This window comes from Nematostella vectensis, chromosome 13, assembly GCF_932526225.1.
Source record: "Nematostella vectensis chromosome 13, jaNemVect1.1, whole genome shotgun sequence".
In the NCBI taxonomy this organism is placed as follows: domain Eukaryota; kingdom Metazoa; phylum Cnidaria; class Anthozoa; order Actiniaria; family Edwardsiidae; genus Nematostella; species Nematostella vectensis.
In genome coordinates this window covers 7,220,657-7,238,590 of record NC_064046.1, presented here as the reverse complement: position 1 = coordinate 7,238,590, position 17,934 = coordinate 7,220,657, and the positions used below count along the sequence as shown (strand labels likewise).

Sequence of the window (17,934 nt, the reverse complement as noted above, 5' to 3'; positions counted from 1 at the left end):
TCAATAAATACTTTATACACGAGAATACATAATCTCGAGACTCTTTGAAATGTCAATTCAAATATATAATCACCACAGCTGTGAAAGACAAAATGTAGAACAACCTGAGAATTATCGGCCCAATAAATAATAACAGTACAAAGTACAGATCATGTTAGGGATTAATTTAACCCCTGGTATAAAGAGGCATACAAAAAGTTGAAAGTAATTACAGGTTCCGGGGTAGATTTAATCGGTTGGGTGCATTTTGCGAGTCCCGATCCAACCGCAACTTTTGAAGACACGCATCTCTTTCGCCACATAAACAACTCGATCTAAAGAGTAAAATTAAATTTTCCCGGGTAGGCAAATACCTGGAAGGTGTAGTCATGAACAGAAGAAGGGGTGTATGGATGATAATAGTAAAAACCCTAAGCTAATTCTGTAATCAAAATTTAGATTTTCACCTGCAACTTCGACGGCTCCATTAGGTTCTACTATTCCACTGTTTGGACGAACGCAGTACCGTTTCGGCGCCGTTGTCTTTACTTTGAAACACACACGCTTTTCCGATGGGTTTGCGAGTCTCAGACTTGAAGTAACAACCTCCGTAAAAGGTCCTGGGTAGATCAAAGCATTCCAAAGTTAGGTAGAAATTGAGAAAATTTGATTTAATCTGATTTCGCATGTACGGAGTCCAACTGAAATGCAAGAAGCCACAGCAAAGGACACGTTGAAACAACCACACATACCTCGAAATTTCAGCTCTATAGCGGGATCTAGCTTTAAGACTTGTTCCTGTTTGGCCATCTCCAGTGATTAATTTTGAAAGTGCAGCACAACTAGGGAGTTTAAAGGAAAATTACACCACTTTTTCAGTGTAATATTCCCAAACAATATGGCAGCCAGGTCCCAAAATGACGAAAGAAAACTTGACGGAGTGTGCGCAGTGCAAGCATAACGCTGGTCTGAGTATTGTGGGCTCGTGTCTAGGACAGACACCCCGCAGACAATACTTTGTAGAGAACCTCACAGTGTTGAAGTAACACGTAGACGAGCTCCCAGAATCCAAAATTCCTTTCTTTCAAAACCAGACAAACCGTCCCCAAGGCTTGTGTCTCACTACGCGCTATTTCCCAGACAAGGGTTATGGATTTGCAGGGGTCGCGCAACAACGAATATTTGGTTGGGGGAAATAAACAAACCTTCAAACAGTCAACGCTCGCATATATAACTTTTGCTACATCTATTAAAAAATGGCGAAACAAAAAAGACAGCAACATTTGAATATTTTTTTCTTTTTAGAATACATGAATATACATATAAATAAAATTTAAAAGAATGATTTCCCTCATTCCTGCTGTTTTACTTTTATCGGGCTTCCTGTGGCGAAATTGACTAGGGGATTGAACAGCTAGATAAGAACAAAGATTTGAATATGATGACTGTGTTCTGCTTCTTCAAGGTAAGTGTAATTTCCCTACAAGGGTAGTGAAATACAGTTGCTCTTTGTATGAATTAATCCGTGCGTGAATTTTTGTCCCTGCTGTTTCTATGTTGTAACTGGCTTAAAGTCGCTTTACTTCGAAAGGGTAGTCCTGTGGGACTTGTTGACGACACATACAAAGAATTTATACACTTTCTCCTGACCGTCAGAAGTGCACTTATAGCTTGAAAAGTTTGTTTCAACGATGAATGAATAGTCTCCTTCGCAGCCGCTCGTGTCGGAGGGAAACGCGGGAACATTGTGCGAGTGGGTGGTGGGTGGGGGGCTGGATAAAAAAGGATGGAAAAGACATGTAGGGGCGTTGCCGTGTCAATCAATATGCCACGGCCCTGAGTAAAGGCCCTTGTATAAATAATTGATAGAAATAAATGGCGATTGTTGCCAATTCAAGTCAAACCTTTTTGCGATGATTATAAGGTGGTATAGGTGGGTGGTTACCAAGCAGTTATCAGATGTCACAGTTGGCAACTTATTGATAAACAATTGATGATATATGACCAATTGGTAGTTTTTTCAATAATTCTAAGGACATGACCAGTAGAGGGCTTGGGGCGTGGCAGTGTCCCCCAGTATTTTCTGTCCCTGTATCGTCCCCCCCAGCCCCCCCCCCTCCCCCCAATATCCCGAGATATGCTTTTATTGCTTTGCAATTTCTCACTCTATAATCAACTCACTGATTGCTTTTTAGTGATATCAGATTTATCGTTTCGGAAAACAATTGATTATAATCATTAAGTTGCACCATCATTGATTTTATCTCCTAGAAATAGAAAAAAGGCATAGTCACAGAAAATCATAACTTTAAATCAGGGGTTTACTAAACTCAATCTATGCAATTTACGTGGTAAATTTCTCACACTTAGAGAGAGAACAAAGAGGACAAGATGGGAGTTCCTCTTAGGACACTTATTTTATCTTGAATGTGGCTTATTTGGTGTCCTTTACTATGAATACGGCTCATGGATAGTACTGCGTCAAAAAGGGGTTAGCACTAGCCATGCACATAAGGGGTCCTTGAGTGGGAAGAAAGGTGGGAGATGGACCCTTTATAATCTAAGAAGAATCAACGCTTTCTCAAAATGATCCGCCATTGCAAACGATAAAACGTAAGAGAAACATCTCGTCTTTGCCCTGGTTTTCGTCTGGTACCAGAGCCTCCGACAGTAAGCATGACCGAGGAGCTCTAGCCTGAGGGCCCCCGAATGGCCCCCCGAAATTTCGATGTGCTCCCAGTATCGATTTATACAACAAATAAAAATTCTCGGCCTCGTATGAAAAACGAGGTGCTCGCAAGCTCTCGCCAAAGACCATTCGTGCAGCCGGATTTAGTTCAACTATTAACTAGAAGTTCTCGTGGAGAAGTGAAGTGCTCGAGCTCATAGATTGGTTGGTCATTCAATTGCAAGGGTTAAATCAATATTCTTTTAAATTTGTGTGGGGCAGTTCGCACATTTTCCATAAGTCAGGTTTATGCAAGACCCCATTTTCTTTGCAGCCACTGTCTTGACTGATCACTAACCCTTTCATTGTTTCTCTGTTTGTTTTATAAGAGAAGTAGAACAAAAACAAATTGCTTGTAGTCTTATTTTATTAAACAAAAGAAATTATTTAATTGAAGCCATTGTATGTCTAGAAAAGGAAAGGTGAAGTCTGATAACCATTAATAAACAATCTGATTAGCTGTGGAGGGGATGTGCAGTCATAGATATTATGGAAAGTAAGTATATTTAAAAAAAAAAAAAGACTGCTTTTTGGTGGTTAAGTGGGAGGGGCACATGCCTGTACATACGCAGTAAGCTATTTGGGTCTAAGTGGTGGCCATGATAATAGCTACTGAAAAGATTACTGCTCATGTATTAACATATAGTGAACTATACAGAATTTATGATCTTCTGGTTATCCCTAACAATAACTTCTGCATGTATTCACTGGAGCCCACTGATTTCTAAAGAATCTCTGTGTCTTCTCCGTGGCTGTGTTTGCCTTGGTTTAAAATAATGAAGCAATCCATTTTTTTTTTCTTGGACAATGATTTGCAATCATAGTAGTTCTGGACTGGACATTGCTGTGGAAAATAGACTCAAAATATAAAATACTGCAAACCCAGTATCGAGTAAAATAAAGCAATTTTTAAATTAAATTAAATTATCAGACATTAAAATGTCTGATATTAGAAGGGCCGAGAAGCGGGGCAGAGAAATGAGATTTTTCGGATTGATTTTACATTTCCCTCTATACGAAAGTCTCATCAAATAACGCAGAGATCTACTGAATGCTTTTTATTTACCCGTCATCTTAGGAATTTGGTTGGTTTGTCTTCCCTTCATAAAGTTATTTCGCTCAGTTGCATTTATAAACAAAGCCTTTCCAGTACAAACGCCAGGCAATGGGATTTGGGCTGTTTGAATATTTTTTGCTTTTCCCTTAGGTGAGTGGCTAGTCTGATTATCCGAGTTTGACGAGTTCTTTTATTATCAAATGACAAACTTCGAAAGCCATGAAAATAGACTATAATATATAGACGCGTTAACTCAAAGTCCGTTAGCTAGAACTAGCTGGAACATAAAAGACAATATCTGATTACAGTGTGAATAGTACAGTACCAGGTACCAGCTTCACTGCCATAAAAGGCGAATTAAAGATTTTAATCTAGTTATCAAAATAGCCTAATAATTCTTTGATATCGCCATCGTATTCGCGGTATAAATCGAAGAAGGAGCTTTCAACATTATCGGAAACACAAGGTAAGTGCGAAAAATCCTGGTGAATCGCGGACTGCCAAAGGTAGCCCAAATCTTGGTTTCCACAGAGTCCGTCCAAATCGAAGCTGGAAAGGCAACGCATAGACTACTAATTGACGATGAGGGGAGGGGACGTGAGATTTCGTTTCCAAGATGGCGACGGTTTGTTCCACAGGAAACCCAAATGGACACGATGGCCGAAATTAGTGGATAATAATGGAACTTTTTCCGGCTGCACGATTGGCTGCACGCAGGCTAAGGAGCTCGAGTCCAGTTTACTTTTCGGGTGCGCGACCTTTGAAAGTTGACCGCAAGGTACGCTGGGTATTCGAGCTTGGTTTCATGGACCTTGCAACAATGTATTTGCAATTTCTTGCAGCGTTTCTTGTACGTTAATTTGCTTCATCGTAATGAAGTCAGAAACATGTATTCGAGAACACTTTGAGTGTTTAGAGAAAGTATCGGCGAGTGTTGTATTACCCTATAAATAGCTTTGATGACCATGGTGATAGCAGGGCAGAGCCATGAATATTGCAACATGTGAAAAAAATCACCTGTTGAACGCTTCCATCAATCCCTGCTCGACAATAAGAGCTATATTGCTTATAACAGATAAATTAATATATTTTTTACTTGAAATAGTCATCTTTTGGCATATTTTTTCGTTTCTAGAATTTGTAATCAGTCAAGCAAAAATACTCTCAAAGAGTCGTGCCGCCCAGAAACTCCTACTTATACTGATTTAATTACTCATCGATCACGCAAACTTTACAATATAATTTCAATCCTTTGAAATTCCACCACAGGGATGGTCTGGCTTATGTGTAAAAAAGATACTGAAATATGTATTTGCATCGACAATTCATAAATTGCTTCCTGTTTATAGATGACGCCTGGTACAAAGGAAAAATAAATGGGCCAACATCAAGAACCAGACGAAATGAATAATGCCAGTCTAAAAGCCACTTAGCCCCTTAGCATCGATAATCGTCGCAGTCATAAAAAGATTGGCTTAAAAGCGAGCTTTGGTTAGTGGTTTTGCGTAGACCGTTGTTTTCATTCATTGTGGCAATGGAAACAGAAGACACAAATCGCGTATCGGATTCGCATCGAAAACGAGCAAGCTCGTTCAACTCATCACCAGCGAGAGCCCAGCATGTTACAGGTGATGAAAACCTCGTGAGGCGACCCCGAAGTAAGACCCTTGGTTCACAAGAAGGGCCAGCGTTTAAGCAACGCACTAGCTCATTTAAACTATCAAGCGGAGGTTTACTGGGAAGAAAACGCAGTAAAACTCAAAGCTATGCGAGATCCGAATCAGAAAATTCTAGCCTGAGTCTTCGTGCGAAGTCAAGCAGAAAAGTCGGCGTTTGTCATGGCAGGGATTCTAATTTGAATTCTCGACCACGAAGTTGCTCAGAAGAGATTCTAACGCACAGGGTAGCGGAAAACATCGACAAATCAAGGAGAAAAACAATGGAAAATACCCGGGAGATTGCCCCGTCTAAAACGGACGGTTATCTCGGTTTACCAAGCGATCGGGGAGACGGTGAAAATACGGAAAGCCGAAAAGCTACTCTGGACAATTGTGAGACTGTGGAAATCCACGAAGAAAAAAGCCTTGGTGGTGAGAACGTCAATGAATCTTCAAACAATACGTCAGCTTTTCCAAGTGGAATTAGGCCAAAGCAAATTTCTACTACATTTCCTATTCGGTGTGTAAATAAACACCCCATTCGACGGGCTTATTCGCTTCCGGTCAATCTAATGAAATATCAGCAGATTGAGTCGAGTTTGGAAGGTCACGAAATCGAAGAACTGTCGTTACAGGCACAGAGTTGTTCCATTTTGACGGGACGTGAGTTGAATTGGGAATATGTGACGAGACGGCGATGTTATTCATGCCCGGGAAGATTATGCGACTCAGGGGTTAACGAGCAGTACAATATTATTCACGAGAAAGACGTTATAAAAACAAATGAACTACACAGTGTACACAAGGCAGCAACTTGTTCAGAAAGCGGCGAAATGGGCAATGAGAATGCAACTACAGCGCCTAAGACAACGTCGGATGACTTGGCAGACGATGTAAACAGAGCCGAAGATGTGGCGGAACAGAGTGCGGATAATCCGTCCGAATTACCGAAAGATCACGAATGCACGAGAGCCGAATTAATACATTTGCCCCCTGATGAGTCTGTTTTCAATGAGAGCGATTTGTTAACTGAAATGAAATGTATACCCCGGCTGAGATCAAAATCTTTACCAGTTCTTTTCAACCTCGATAGCGAAGATCTCTTAGGAAATTATCACGGTAGAGATGCGCCAAAGAAATGCCGTTCCCTTCCAGATGTTTTTAACATAGAAAAAGAAATCATTTCCCTCTCTGAGAGCAGTAAAGTCAATTCAGGGGGCACACACGACGAAGAGGGGGAATCATTCGCCGCAGAAGGAGATGTACAAATGACAAACCAAGATCATTCTAGCAAGACTCAGAAAATCAAACTGATCGGGAGGTCGAAATCATTGCCCGGTTATGACACACTTGATCTAGCGAATGACCATGAAAACGAAAATTCTGCTATTACCAAACCTTTAACGAAACCGACTCGGAAATTGCACAGGTCGCTCTCTCTGCCAACAATACTTGAAGAAATCCCTTTTAGTATTGTTAAAGAGCAACCTTTTGAAAAAATGAAATTAAACTCAGAGCTGGAAAAATTAGCCGTGCTAAACGAAGAGGAAGACGATGAAGAAAAAGCTCCTTGTGTAAATATACGCAATGTCGAGTTTCAAGAAATTGTCACTAAAGACTTGGATAAGCCTGACGTTCGCAATGATAATAATGATTGCACGTCTCGTATATTAGCCACGTCTGTTGGGGATAATCAGAGCAAGCTTATAGATAGTATTCTTGCGGCAGAAAGTGGAGAAAATAGTGAGACCCCTGGAGGCTGTATGGAAAACCAAGGTATTTACTTGGACGAGGTCAAAGATAAAATGTCTACTGCCATCGCTAGCGTTGATACAATAGTAACAAATGGAAGGTCAGCCAAACTTGATGAGTCTGATAAAAAAGAGGCCGGGGAAGATGTTGCTGAACGACTAAAAGCGATGACACAAGTGGATTGGGACTTGCCGCTCATTCAACGGCCACGTGTTAATACCTTACCATTAACGGAATATATGGAACGGATCCCGGAACTACCGGAAAAAGATTCGCCAATCTGGGAGACGACAACTAAGGGGATGATTCATGCGTTTTCATTGACACCACCTAAAGGAAAGGAGCTTGACAATCACAAACGAAGATCTTGGCCTATGGATATGAGAGACATAAAACAAAACCCTGTTGAATCAGCATCAAAAGAGGATTTGATTTTTGTACAGACACAGTGCCACAAAGAAGACCTTACCAAGGATCAGGGGTCAAAACATGAAATGCTTGACGACACTGACGGTTTGCGCATGCCCAGTACAGAACAAGACCATGATGCACTGCTGACATTGTGGAAATCGCATGCCAGCTCGTACCCAGATACCCTTGATCTGAATTTGATGAGAAAACCTGGCCATGAGTTTGCGGAGACGCACCACATGGAAAAACTTGAAGAGGAAAACGAGGAAGAAGATCGGAAAGAGAGCGATGCATTTAATGCAAACAAATCCCTCAGCTACGATGAGCTTTTGGATGATTTCGAGGAGAAGTTTTCTCGTGCCGTGAGCTATTACACAGAACCAGATTTCACACAGTCCTTGTCTTCCATTCACCGTGAAATCGCCAACGGGAGCGTGGAACGTTTGATCGCTTTGATTGACAGTGGGGCGGATGTGAACGCCCCTGATGAGCATGGTTACCCACCTCTTCACGTCGCTGTGGTCAGCGGTCAAGTGGACTGCGCTGATTGCCTTATAAGAGCAGGGGCTGATTTGGAAGGGTACACAGAGGCACTTGTTAATGAGTTTTATGCCTTGAGGGACGAGGGACGTCAGTATAACGGACGAGCGATTTTCATTTGACTTGAGGCATTGCTGATAACATTACACTTTATATGACATTTCTAAATGGGATTAAGTTAGCCACTCTAAATAACCAATTAGGAATATAAACCTCAGCTTATATTTATGTAAATGAAAGAAGACAGGATCCTAGAAAAAAGGAGAGGGATCGCATCCACTCTAGTCCTAGTCGTTCTTAACGGGTTTCTTGTCCTTAGAGACGAACCATGAAAGCTTGGGGTTTGGGACAAGTTTGGTTTTCTGTGACGATAACTCTTACCAGCCGATCAGAAAGACTGATTATAACGCATGTAACTAGGCTGAATCTAATCTTTATTAGGACAGTCACTGCAATCAACTTTTATGCAATGTTTATGCAATGTCGTGCTCTCTAGCCAGATAAATCAATATAGTCCACTAAAACTGGTAGTCAGTGGACAGGTCACTCCTTTGCTAACGTCTGGAATGGGTTAAGGTCACTTCCTAGATAACTTTGGTGTTAATGAGGTTAAGGTCACTTACTACTTAGCTAGGGTCTGGATAAGGTAAGGCTGCTTACTAGTTAGCTAGGGTGTGGATGGGTTTAGGCCACTCACTAGCTAGCTAGGGTGTGGATGGGTTAGGCCACATACTAGCTAGCTAGGGCGTGGATGGGGTTAGGCCACTTACTAGCTAGCTAGGGTGTGGATGGGTTAGGGCACTTACTAGCTAGCTAGGGCGTGGATGGGGTTAGGGCACTTACTAGCTAGCTAGGGTGTGGATGGGGTTAGGGCACTTACTAGCTAGCTAGGGTGTGGATGGGGTTAGGGCACTTACTAGCTAGCTAGGGCGTGGATGGGGTTAGGCCACTTACTAGCTAGCTAGGGTGTGGATGGGGTTAGACCACTTACTAGCTAGCTAGGGCGTGGATGGGGTTAGGCCACTTACTAGCTAGCTAGGGTGTGGATGGGGTTAGGCCACTTACTAGCTAGCTAGGGCGTGGATGGGGTTAGGCCACCTACTAGCTAGCTAGGGTGTGGATGGGTTAGGCCACTTACTAGCTAGCTAGGGTGTGGATGGGGTTAGGCCACCTACTAGCTAGCTAGGGTGTGGATGGGTTAGGGCACTTACTAGCTAGCTAGGGTGTGGATGGGTTAGGCCACTTACTAGCTAGCTAGGGCGTGGATGGGGTTAGGCCACTTACTAGCTAGCTAGGGTGTGGATGGGTTAGGCCACTTACTAGCTAGCTAGGGCGTGGATGGGGTTAGGCCACTTACTAGCTAGCTAGGGTGTGGATGGGTTAGGCCACTTACTAGCTAGCTAGGGCGTGGATGGGGTTAGGGCACTTACTAGCTAGCTAGGGTGTGGATGGGGTTAGGGCACTTACTAGCTAGCTAGGGCGTGGATGGGGCTAGGGCACTTACTAGCTAGCTAGGGCGTGGATGGGGTTAGGGCACTTACTAGCTAGCTAGGGTGTGGATGGGGTTAGGGCACTTACTAGCTAGCTAGGGCGTGGATGGGGTTAGGCCACTTACTAGCTAGCTAGGGCGTGGATGGGGTTAGGCCACTTACTAGCTAGCTAGGGCGTGGATGGGGTTAGGCCACTTACTAGCTAGCTAGGGTGTGGATGGGTTAGGCCACTTACTAGCTAGCTAGGGTGTGGATGGGGTTAGGCCACTTACTAGCTAGCTAGGGTGTGGATGGGTTAGGGCACTTACTAGCTAGCTAGGGCGTGGATGGGGTTAGGGCACTTACTAGCTAGCTAGGGTGTGGATGGGGTAAGACCACTTACTAGCTAGCTAGGGCGTGGATGGGGTTAGGGCACTTACTAGCTAGCTAGGGTGTGGATGGGGTAAGACCACTTACTAGCTAGCTAGGGTGTGGATGGGGTTAGGCCACTTACTAGCTAGCTAGGGTGTGGATGGGGTAAGACCACTTACTAGCTAGCTAGGGTGTGGATGGGGTAAGACCACTTACTAGCTAGCTAGGGTGTGGATGGGGTTAGGCCACTTACTAGCTAGCTAGGGTGTGGATGGGGTTAGGCCACTTACTAGCTAGCTAGGGTGTGGATGGGGTTAGGGCACTTACTAGCTAGCTAGGGTGTGGATGGGGTAAGACCACTTACTAGCTAGCTAGGGCGTGGATGGGGTTAGGCCACTTACTAGCTAGCTAGGGTGTGGATGGGGTTAGGCCACTTACTAGCTAGCTAGGGTGTGGATGGGGTTAGGCCACTTACTAGCTAGCTAGGGTGTGGATGGGTTAGGGCACTTACTAGCTAGCTAGGGCGTGGATGGGGTTAGGGCACTTACTAGCTAGCTAGGGTGTGGATGGGGTAAGACCACTTACTAGCTAGCTAGGGTGTAGATGGGGTTAGGCCACTTACTAGCTAGCTAGGGTGTGGATGGGGTAAGACCACTTACTAGCTAGCTAGGGTGTGGATGGGGTAAGACCACTTACTAGCTAGCTAGGGTGTGGATGGGGTAAGACCACTTACTAGCTAGCTAGGGTGTGGATGGGGTAAGGCCACTTACTAGCTAGCTAGGGTGTGGATGGGGTAAGACCACTTACTAGCTAGCTAGGGTGTGGATGGGGTTAGGCCACTTACTAGCTAGCTAGGGTGTGGATGGGGTTAGGCCACTTACTAGCTAGCTAGGGTGTGGATGGGGTTAGGCCACTTACTAGCTAGCTAGGGTGTGGATGGGGTTAGGGCACTTACTAGCTAGCTAGGGCGTGGATGGGGTTAGGCCACTTACTAGCTAGCTAGGGTGTGGATGGGGTTAGGCCACTTACTAGCTAGCTAGGGTGTGGATGGGGTTAGGGCACTTACTAGCTAGCTAGGGCGTGGATGGGGTTAGGCCACTTACTAGCTAGCTAGGGCGTGGATGGGGTTAGGCCACTTACTAGCTAGCTAGGGTGTGGATGGGTTAGACCACTTACTAGCTAGCTAGGGTGTGGATGGGTTAGGCCACTTACTAGCTAGCTAGGGTGTGGATGGGGTTAGGCCACTCACTAGCTAGCTAGGGTGTGGATGGGTTTAGGCCACTTAAGCTAGCTAGGGTGTGGATGGGTTAGGCCACTTACTAGCTAGCTAGGGCGTGGAAGGGGTTAGGCCACTTACTAGCTAGCTAGGGTGTGGATGGGGTTAGGCCACTTACTAGCTAGCTAGGGCGTGGAAGGGGTTAGGCCACTTACTAGCTAGCTAGGGTGTGGATGGGGTTAGGCCACTTACTAGCTAGCTAGGGCGTGGAAGGGGTTAGGCCACTTACTAGCTAGCTAGGGTGTGGATGGGGTTAGGCCACTTACTAGCTAGCTAGGGTGTGGATGGGGTTAGGCCACTTACTAGCTAGCTAGGGTGTGGATGGGGTTAGGGCACTTACTAGCTAGCTAGGGTGTCATTTATGATGAATCGTACAGCAAAGTAACAGTCCCGTGTAGTGTTAAGCATAAATAGGTCAGGGCAGTAAGCAATAGTAAGCATCAAAGGAAAGACGTAGAAAGCACACAGCCTTGGACAGAAATAGCATCGATAACACTAATAGCCAACAAAAGAATGGCATTCATTGAACACATTCTCGAAATCGTTATTGCGTACCTGCCTAGAATTCAAAATTCTTTTCTCATTTGGTGGCAATCTAATCATCTTCTAAGTCTTAAAAATCGAGTGTATTGAAAAAAAGGGGATCTAATTTGGACCCGGGGTCACCCGGCGCGCTACAGAGAGGAGGGCTAGTGCCCAAGAAGCCGACCAAAGCCTGATGGAGTTGAATATACTCCAGAATTAAACTATGGCATAGTCTATACAATAACAGAAATTGAAACAAATACACATAAGCCAAAGCGCCTTGTGTAGATTCTTGTGTGTTTAGTCGGTTCACACACGAAAGATTTCAACATAAGCAAAGGCAGAAACTGAAGAAAACGGAATATTTTCATTTTCTTCTTCTAACTATTTTACTTTTTTTACTGAATTGAAAAAAAAAAGAAAAGCGAAAAAGTAGATTGGGGTACCTGTGCCCGCATTTATATGTGACTCGCCCAAGTCTCCGTCTGTTTGCGCGTTTAAGATGGCGGCATAAGTTGTTATTTCGCTTTTCCAGATAAGAACTGTTACGTGATTACTTTACTGATTGTTCTTAGCGCTATATTTAGATGATTGACAACTCAATGATACGGTATCATATTACCTACTCCCATGTAGATCTGATCTCTCTCTTTGTGAATAAACTATTGAACACAACACGTAACAAGAACGAAATCAACTGCACACCACAGTACAAACTCTAGATTCTCTTCAAACTCTCCAGGTTGTTCCAGCGCTCTTTACTTCTTGATTTTTTTTGAACTGATAACTAAACCCAGACCAAGTCTAGGAAAATATTCAGACTATTCTGTTAGAAACGAGAATCACCAGCGTGAAATAACAACGATGACTAAACCTCTGAGATTGTGGCACCGTCTCTTTCTCTATGGCATCCACGGTTTCTTCGACGAAATCATGTTTACAGCGACTGTAGACTTCATAGCATCTGGCTGCTCCGACTGGCGGCTTCGAGGTCATTCGTCTATGTGGTCCCTATTCCAATACGCCTTCGGTAGCTACCTCATCGAACGATCTTTTCTCTTTCTCAAACAAAACACAGCCTTATCAAGGTTCACGCGAGCCTTGCTGTATGTGAAAATGGTTTACATGTGAGAGTTTAGCTCGGGGTATGTTCTGCGCATTTTCGATGCTTGTCCGTGGGACTATTCAGAGATGCGCTGGAATGTTTATGGTCTTATAACTCTACAGTATTTTCCAGTATGGTATTTCGCGTCTTTGTATAATGAAGTCTTATGTGAGTTTTTGCTCTCACTGCGAATTGCTGATGTTGGAAAATTTGGAATGGAACAGGACAAGGAACTTGTCAAGAATGATGTCCAAGCTAAGAAAGTTCCATGACGTTCATGATTAGTTTGGCCCATAAATCTGTAAAAGCAGGGACGGATCTAGGGGTGGGCTGAGCGGGCCCTACCCACCCCCTATTTTCAGATATTTGGTTAAAAAACATTTATGAAAATCCAGTGAAGAACAATAAATCTGGTCCCCTTCCTTGAAACCCTTGCTCCCCCCCCCCCCCCCCTGACCCCCACTTTCTAGAAGTCTTGGGCCCTGGAAAGGGGTCAGTGCGCAGCTCTTACAAGCTGCAATTTGATTGGGCAAATGAACAATATCCGCACCTCTACACAAAGAACGAGAAGAATAAAGACAAAAGAACTCCTTTGTAGAACAAAAATGATAGGAGACAAGGCAGCTGCGTACTTACTCCTGGAAAGAGGCCTTGCCATCCACACCTTTGTTATTCTTTTGATCCATAATTGAAGAATAAATATGTAGATTTAGGCACTGCCTAAAAGCGGAGCCAGCATTTAACACTTTTTTGTGTTGACTGATAGAGGTAGTTTTAGGGGGATCTAGGTGTTTTTTTAATAAGATTAAAAATATGCCAATTTTTTACTGTCATTAAGTATGAATTGTATTGGCCTCTCAAAATGGATCAAGCAAGCACTTATTCAATAATATTAAATAACCAATATGAAAGCTAACAAATACTAAACTTTGGTGTGAAAAAGCCTATCAAAGTTCAAGGTGTCTTAGTTGTCGTGAATGTTTTTCAAGATAGTCTAATGGTCAATTCTTATTTCCCTTCATAGTAGTTCCACTATAAAAATATTTTTTATCAAAACAGCATTCTAACAAGCTTTGATTTTGTGAAGAATATATCAAGGATGTAACAGCTTAAATACTAAAACTTATTTAAATAAATTAACCTATTCTAGCTTGTGCTAATGTCTAGGTGGTGGCGACCAGGTCTAGAAACGTCGCAGATGGCCAGGGACCCGCAAGGATCGAATTGCTGGCAAGGCGCTAGATTTGAAAGAATCTAGAGATTGGGCACCCACTACCTCAGAAGGTAGCAGGTTCCATATCCTAACTGATCTAGGGAAAAAATAGTAACTATGAGTGAGAATACTAGACTGGATCTGCCTATATTGGTAAGGATTTCTTTGGGTTGCCCTCGGATTTGGCAGGATACACGGCGGAGTTGTTTCTTGTAGCATTACAGCATTACAGCATTACATTGTAGCCATACAGTAGTTTTCATGTACCGGAACTGATTATTCAAAAGAATATACCTCCTGTGGTGCATTACATATTGGTGCACCCACCCTACTTTAAAAAATACATAATGCAACAATAGCTTGACTGAGGACTTTCCTAACATTTTCCCCTATTTCCTTTAGGTTTGATATAAAACTGTTTTCTTTACATATTTATCCACAAATATACCTCCAGTCATGCATTACAGATTGGTGCACCCACCCTTTAGCATGGTAGCCTGCTGTTTTTTGGATCCACACATGGTAATGCTACTCCAAAATTGCAATATGGAGGAGAACAAATTGACTTGGGAAGCAAATTGTGGGACTATATCTTTGATGAATTCGACAGTAATGCAATAACTTGATTGAGCACTCTCCTAACATTTCCCTTTTCCTCATTATCTTTAGGTTGATATAATAAATGTTTTCTTTACAGATTTATCATTGAGAGCAAGTATGTTGCTCTAAAAAAAAACACTTATACTGCTGTCTCATGCCTTCCAGCCTTTAGCATCAATCCTGGCCCTCAGATAGTCCTCGGTTGGTTTTACCTAAATAAAAGTGAAAACAATTAAGTTTTCTTTCAAAACAATATTTTTTTATCATGCCATTTATAACCTTACTTATTTTCTACAAATATTTGTATAAAAATAAATAAACGCATAAGATTATATGCAAGATGCAGACAATATAAGCTTAAGCAAAAAATATAGGCAATAGAGGTTGCATTTTGGTAAAGTAGTTAAAAAGTATGATAATGTTGAAAAAGTTGCTGTATATGTGAAATGTATCGTTTGTCATTTATTGTATACACCCCTCCCACCTAGGGAATATTTAGCACCACGCGCATGGGTGTTACATATATAAGCAACACGTGAAAACGAGTTTTAGACACAACGCAAATATATAGTTTGTGAAGTTGAGTAAAAACCCCTTCGAGAAATGAAATGTGCTTCTTTGGGTTGCTACATACGTTCGAAAAGACTAAATGCACAGGATATCAAGACAAGAAAGGTCTTTTAAGCAATATATGACAGACAGTTATTTGTCACCATCTCAACGCAGTCAATGAAGTAGAGAACGAAGAATATCAAAGGATGTGTTATGCTCAAATTGTTTGATTAGACCACGAATTCTCAAAGCAAACTCTTATGTAGCTTATGTATATGTAAATCGAACGAACTAATTGGCATTGATACAGTAACTAGACTACTACGTATTTCTGTCGTTAAATTCTTACTTACATAGAGGAATATATGCCTGAATTTATAGAACTTGTAAGTATTTACGAATTTAACATTTTCATGGCGATTGTCAGTGGAATAAAAACCATTCAAGTGCAAGCCAATCGACATTCAAGTAGATGGTATTTTAGCCAATCAAAACAAGGACACATAACTTTGATATGGCATCTTGACGTCTGGAACAGTGTTTTATAGTTTGAGCGATCGATTTTGGACAAAAAAAACACGAACAAACAAGTGTCAGAGCGCGATTTCCGGTCACTTGTTAGGAAAAGTCCTAGGCGTTCATGTAGCGCGCTCGCGCCGGCCTGGACCGGAGTCAGGCACCTTTGTCAGGACATGTTCAGTTATGTAATGGCGATCGAGCGTGTTGATAATTACACAGCGCAAAATCTCGTCGAAATTGTGTGTTAAAGTAGTCTTTCTCCGCTCGGAAACCTTTGGAAATAGTCCCCGATTTCCCCTGTTACATTTTGGCGCCCAACGTGGGGCCCGTGGAGTTAAACTATGGAGATTACCGAAGAAGAAAAGATGAAAATCGAGCGCGATCGAGTTGTAAGTCTCCTTGGGGCAGAGACCGAAGAAATCACTATCGAATCCCTGGTGGAGAAGTATACAGCTAAGTATAACTGTGGTTTAGAGTTATGGAAAGGGGAGTTTGTAAAAATTGAGGCATTTTTAGCCCACTCGTGCAAAGCCAAAGTAACGGGCTCAAAGGTGATAATAATCAAGGAAGAACCAAAAACTGTTGCACCTACCACCACGATGCAATATTTTTCGAAACCACAGTTCTCACAGTTCTTTGGCTTTGTGCAGACCGATAAAGGGGTGTCGTACCGAGTATGGAGGTACGAAGTTGAAAGTGCACGAAAGGAGGCCATATATTCCAATGAATTAATAGCCGAGCAGATAAGGAAATCTCTTCAAGGAGAGGCAAAGAACAAAATAGTGGGTTTTGGGCCTGAGGCAACACTAGATTCGATTCTAGACAGCCTAGACCAATTTTATGGGGATAATGGTTCGGTGCATGGGGACGAACTAATTTCACAAGCTTATAAGTTCAAGCAAGGGGAGCATGAAGAAGTATCGGCTTTCGCATCCCGACTTGATACCCAATTACGTAAAGCCAAGGAACAAGGGGCAGAACTGTTAAAGGACGATGACGCCCTAAGCAAACACCTAAGCTTAATATTTTGGGAGGGTCTGTTGTTCGGAATAAGGGACAAAGCGAGACATAAGAAAGATCAATGTAAGTCATTTAGCGAATTGATTGAGGCTGCCCGTTATGGGGAAAGGGAGTACAGAGTTAGCCATCCCACACATACAAGCGCCAGTTGTAAACAAGCTCAGACTTCTGCTGCAAAAAATCAGGCTCCCGCATGGCTCCCCGAAATTGTTGCCGCAGTGACCAGGGAGGTGAGGGATATTATGAAACCACAGGGGTCCCACTTTGAACAGTCCCAGCCCAAGGTCACCTCAGGCATGAAAAGCCAGGTTTACCAAACAACACCACCCAATTATTCATGGAACCCACCCCCAGCCACCTTTTATCCCCAACCACAGGGAGCCCAAGGCTATCATTTGGGGCAACCACACCCATATCAGTATCAGCAATCTTACCAGTACTGGCCCTCTCAACATTCCAGCCAGATGTTTTCACCACAGGGCTCTGCCTTGCCTAGGACGAGAACATTGGGTGGGTCCTCCCCCCAGTCTCCTGTGCCAGAGTCACCACAGGTACCCCGTGAATATTTACCGACATGTTATCACGGTGGGGAACCCGGTCACATACAGAGAAATTGTACAAACATTCCATATTCGGGAAACAGGAAGGTGCCTTTGTGGAGGGGCAACCAAAGGCAGTAAACTACCAGCCCCACATGATGACCGTTTTAAAGTCTTTGATTGGTGATGCAAATGAGTGTATTACATTTGTTAATGGGAGTCCATGTCTGGCACTTTTGGACACTGGGAGTCAAATTTCATCTATATCCCAATCATTTTATGAGAAACATTTAAAGAACTGTCCGTTGAACTCTGTTGACAATTTGATCAAACTCGTTGGGGCTGGGGGGGAGCAAGTCCCATACATAGGATATATCGAGGTTGAAGTTTCCTTTCCGGAAGAAGAGACAGGTGTTCATTTGGAGGAATGTGCTTTATTGTTGGTGGTACCAGACAATGATTACAACAAGCGCGTGCCCGCAGTTATTGGAACGAACATTGCAAAGGCATTCCATGTACGATGTAAGGAAAAGCATGGAGTTCAGTTTGTTCAAAGGGTACAAATCTCGTCTGCATGGAGAAGGGCTTATGCATCGCTCCACAAAAGGGAACATTTCAA

The 17,934-nt window shown here is 43.1% G+C and overlaps 1 protein-coding gene across 1 annotated transcript; it reads left to right on the top strand.

Moving 5' to 3' along the window:
• Positions 1–4,965: 4,965 nt before the first annotated feature.
• Positions 4,966–13,615, top strand: LOC5510862. The gene has a single exon (XM_001631239.3). It carries the CDS (start codon positions 5,299–5,301, stop codon positions 8,245–8,247), a length of 2,949 nt encoding a protein of 982 aa, XP_001631289.3. The 5' UTR covers positions 4,966–5,298; the 3' UTR covers positions 8,248–13,615.
• The last annotated feature ends 4,319 nt before the right edge of the window (positions 13,616–17,934 follow it).

Coding starts and splice junctions, on each gene's coding strand:
- LOC5510862 (XM_001631239.3), top strand. CDS start 5,299: ATGGAAACAGAAGACACAAATCGCGTATCGGATTCGCATCGAAAACGA.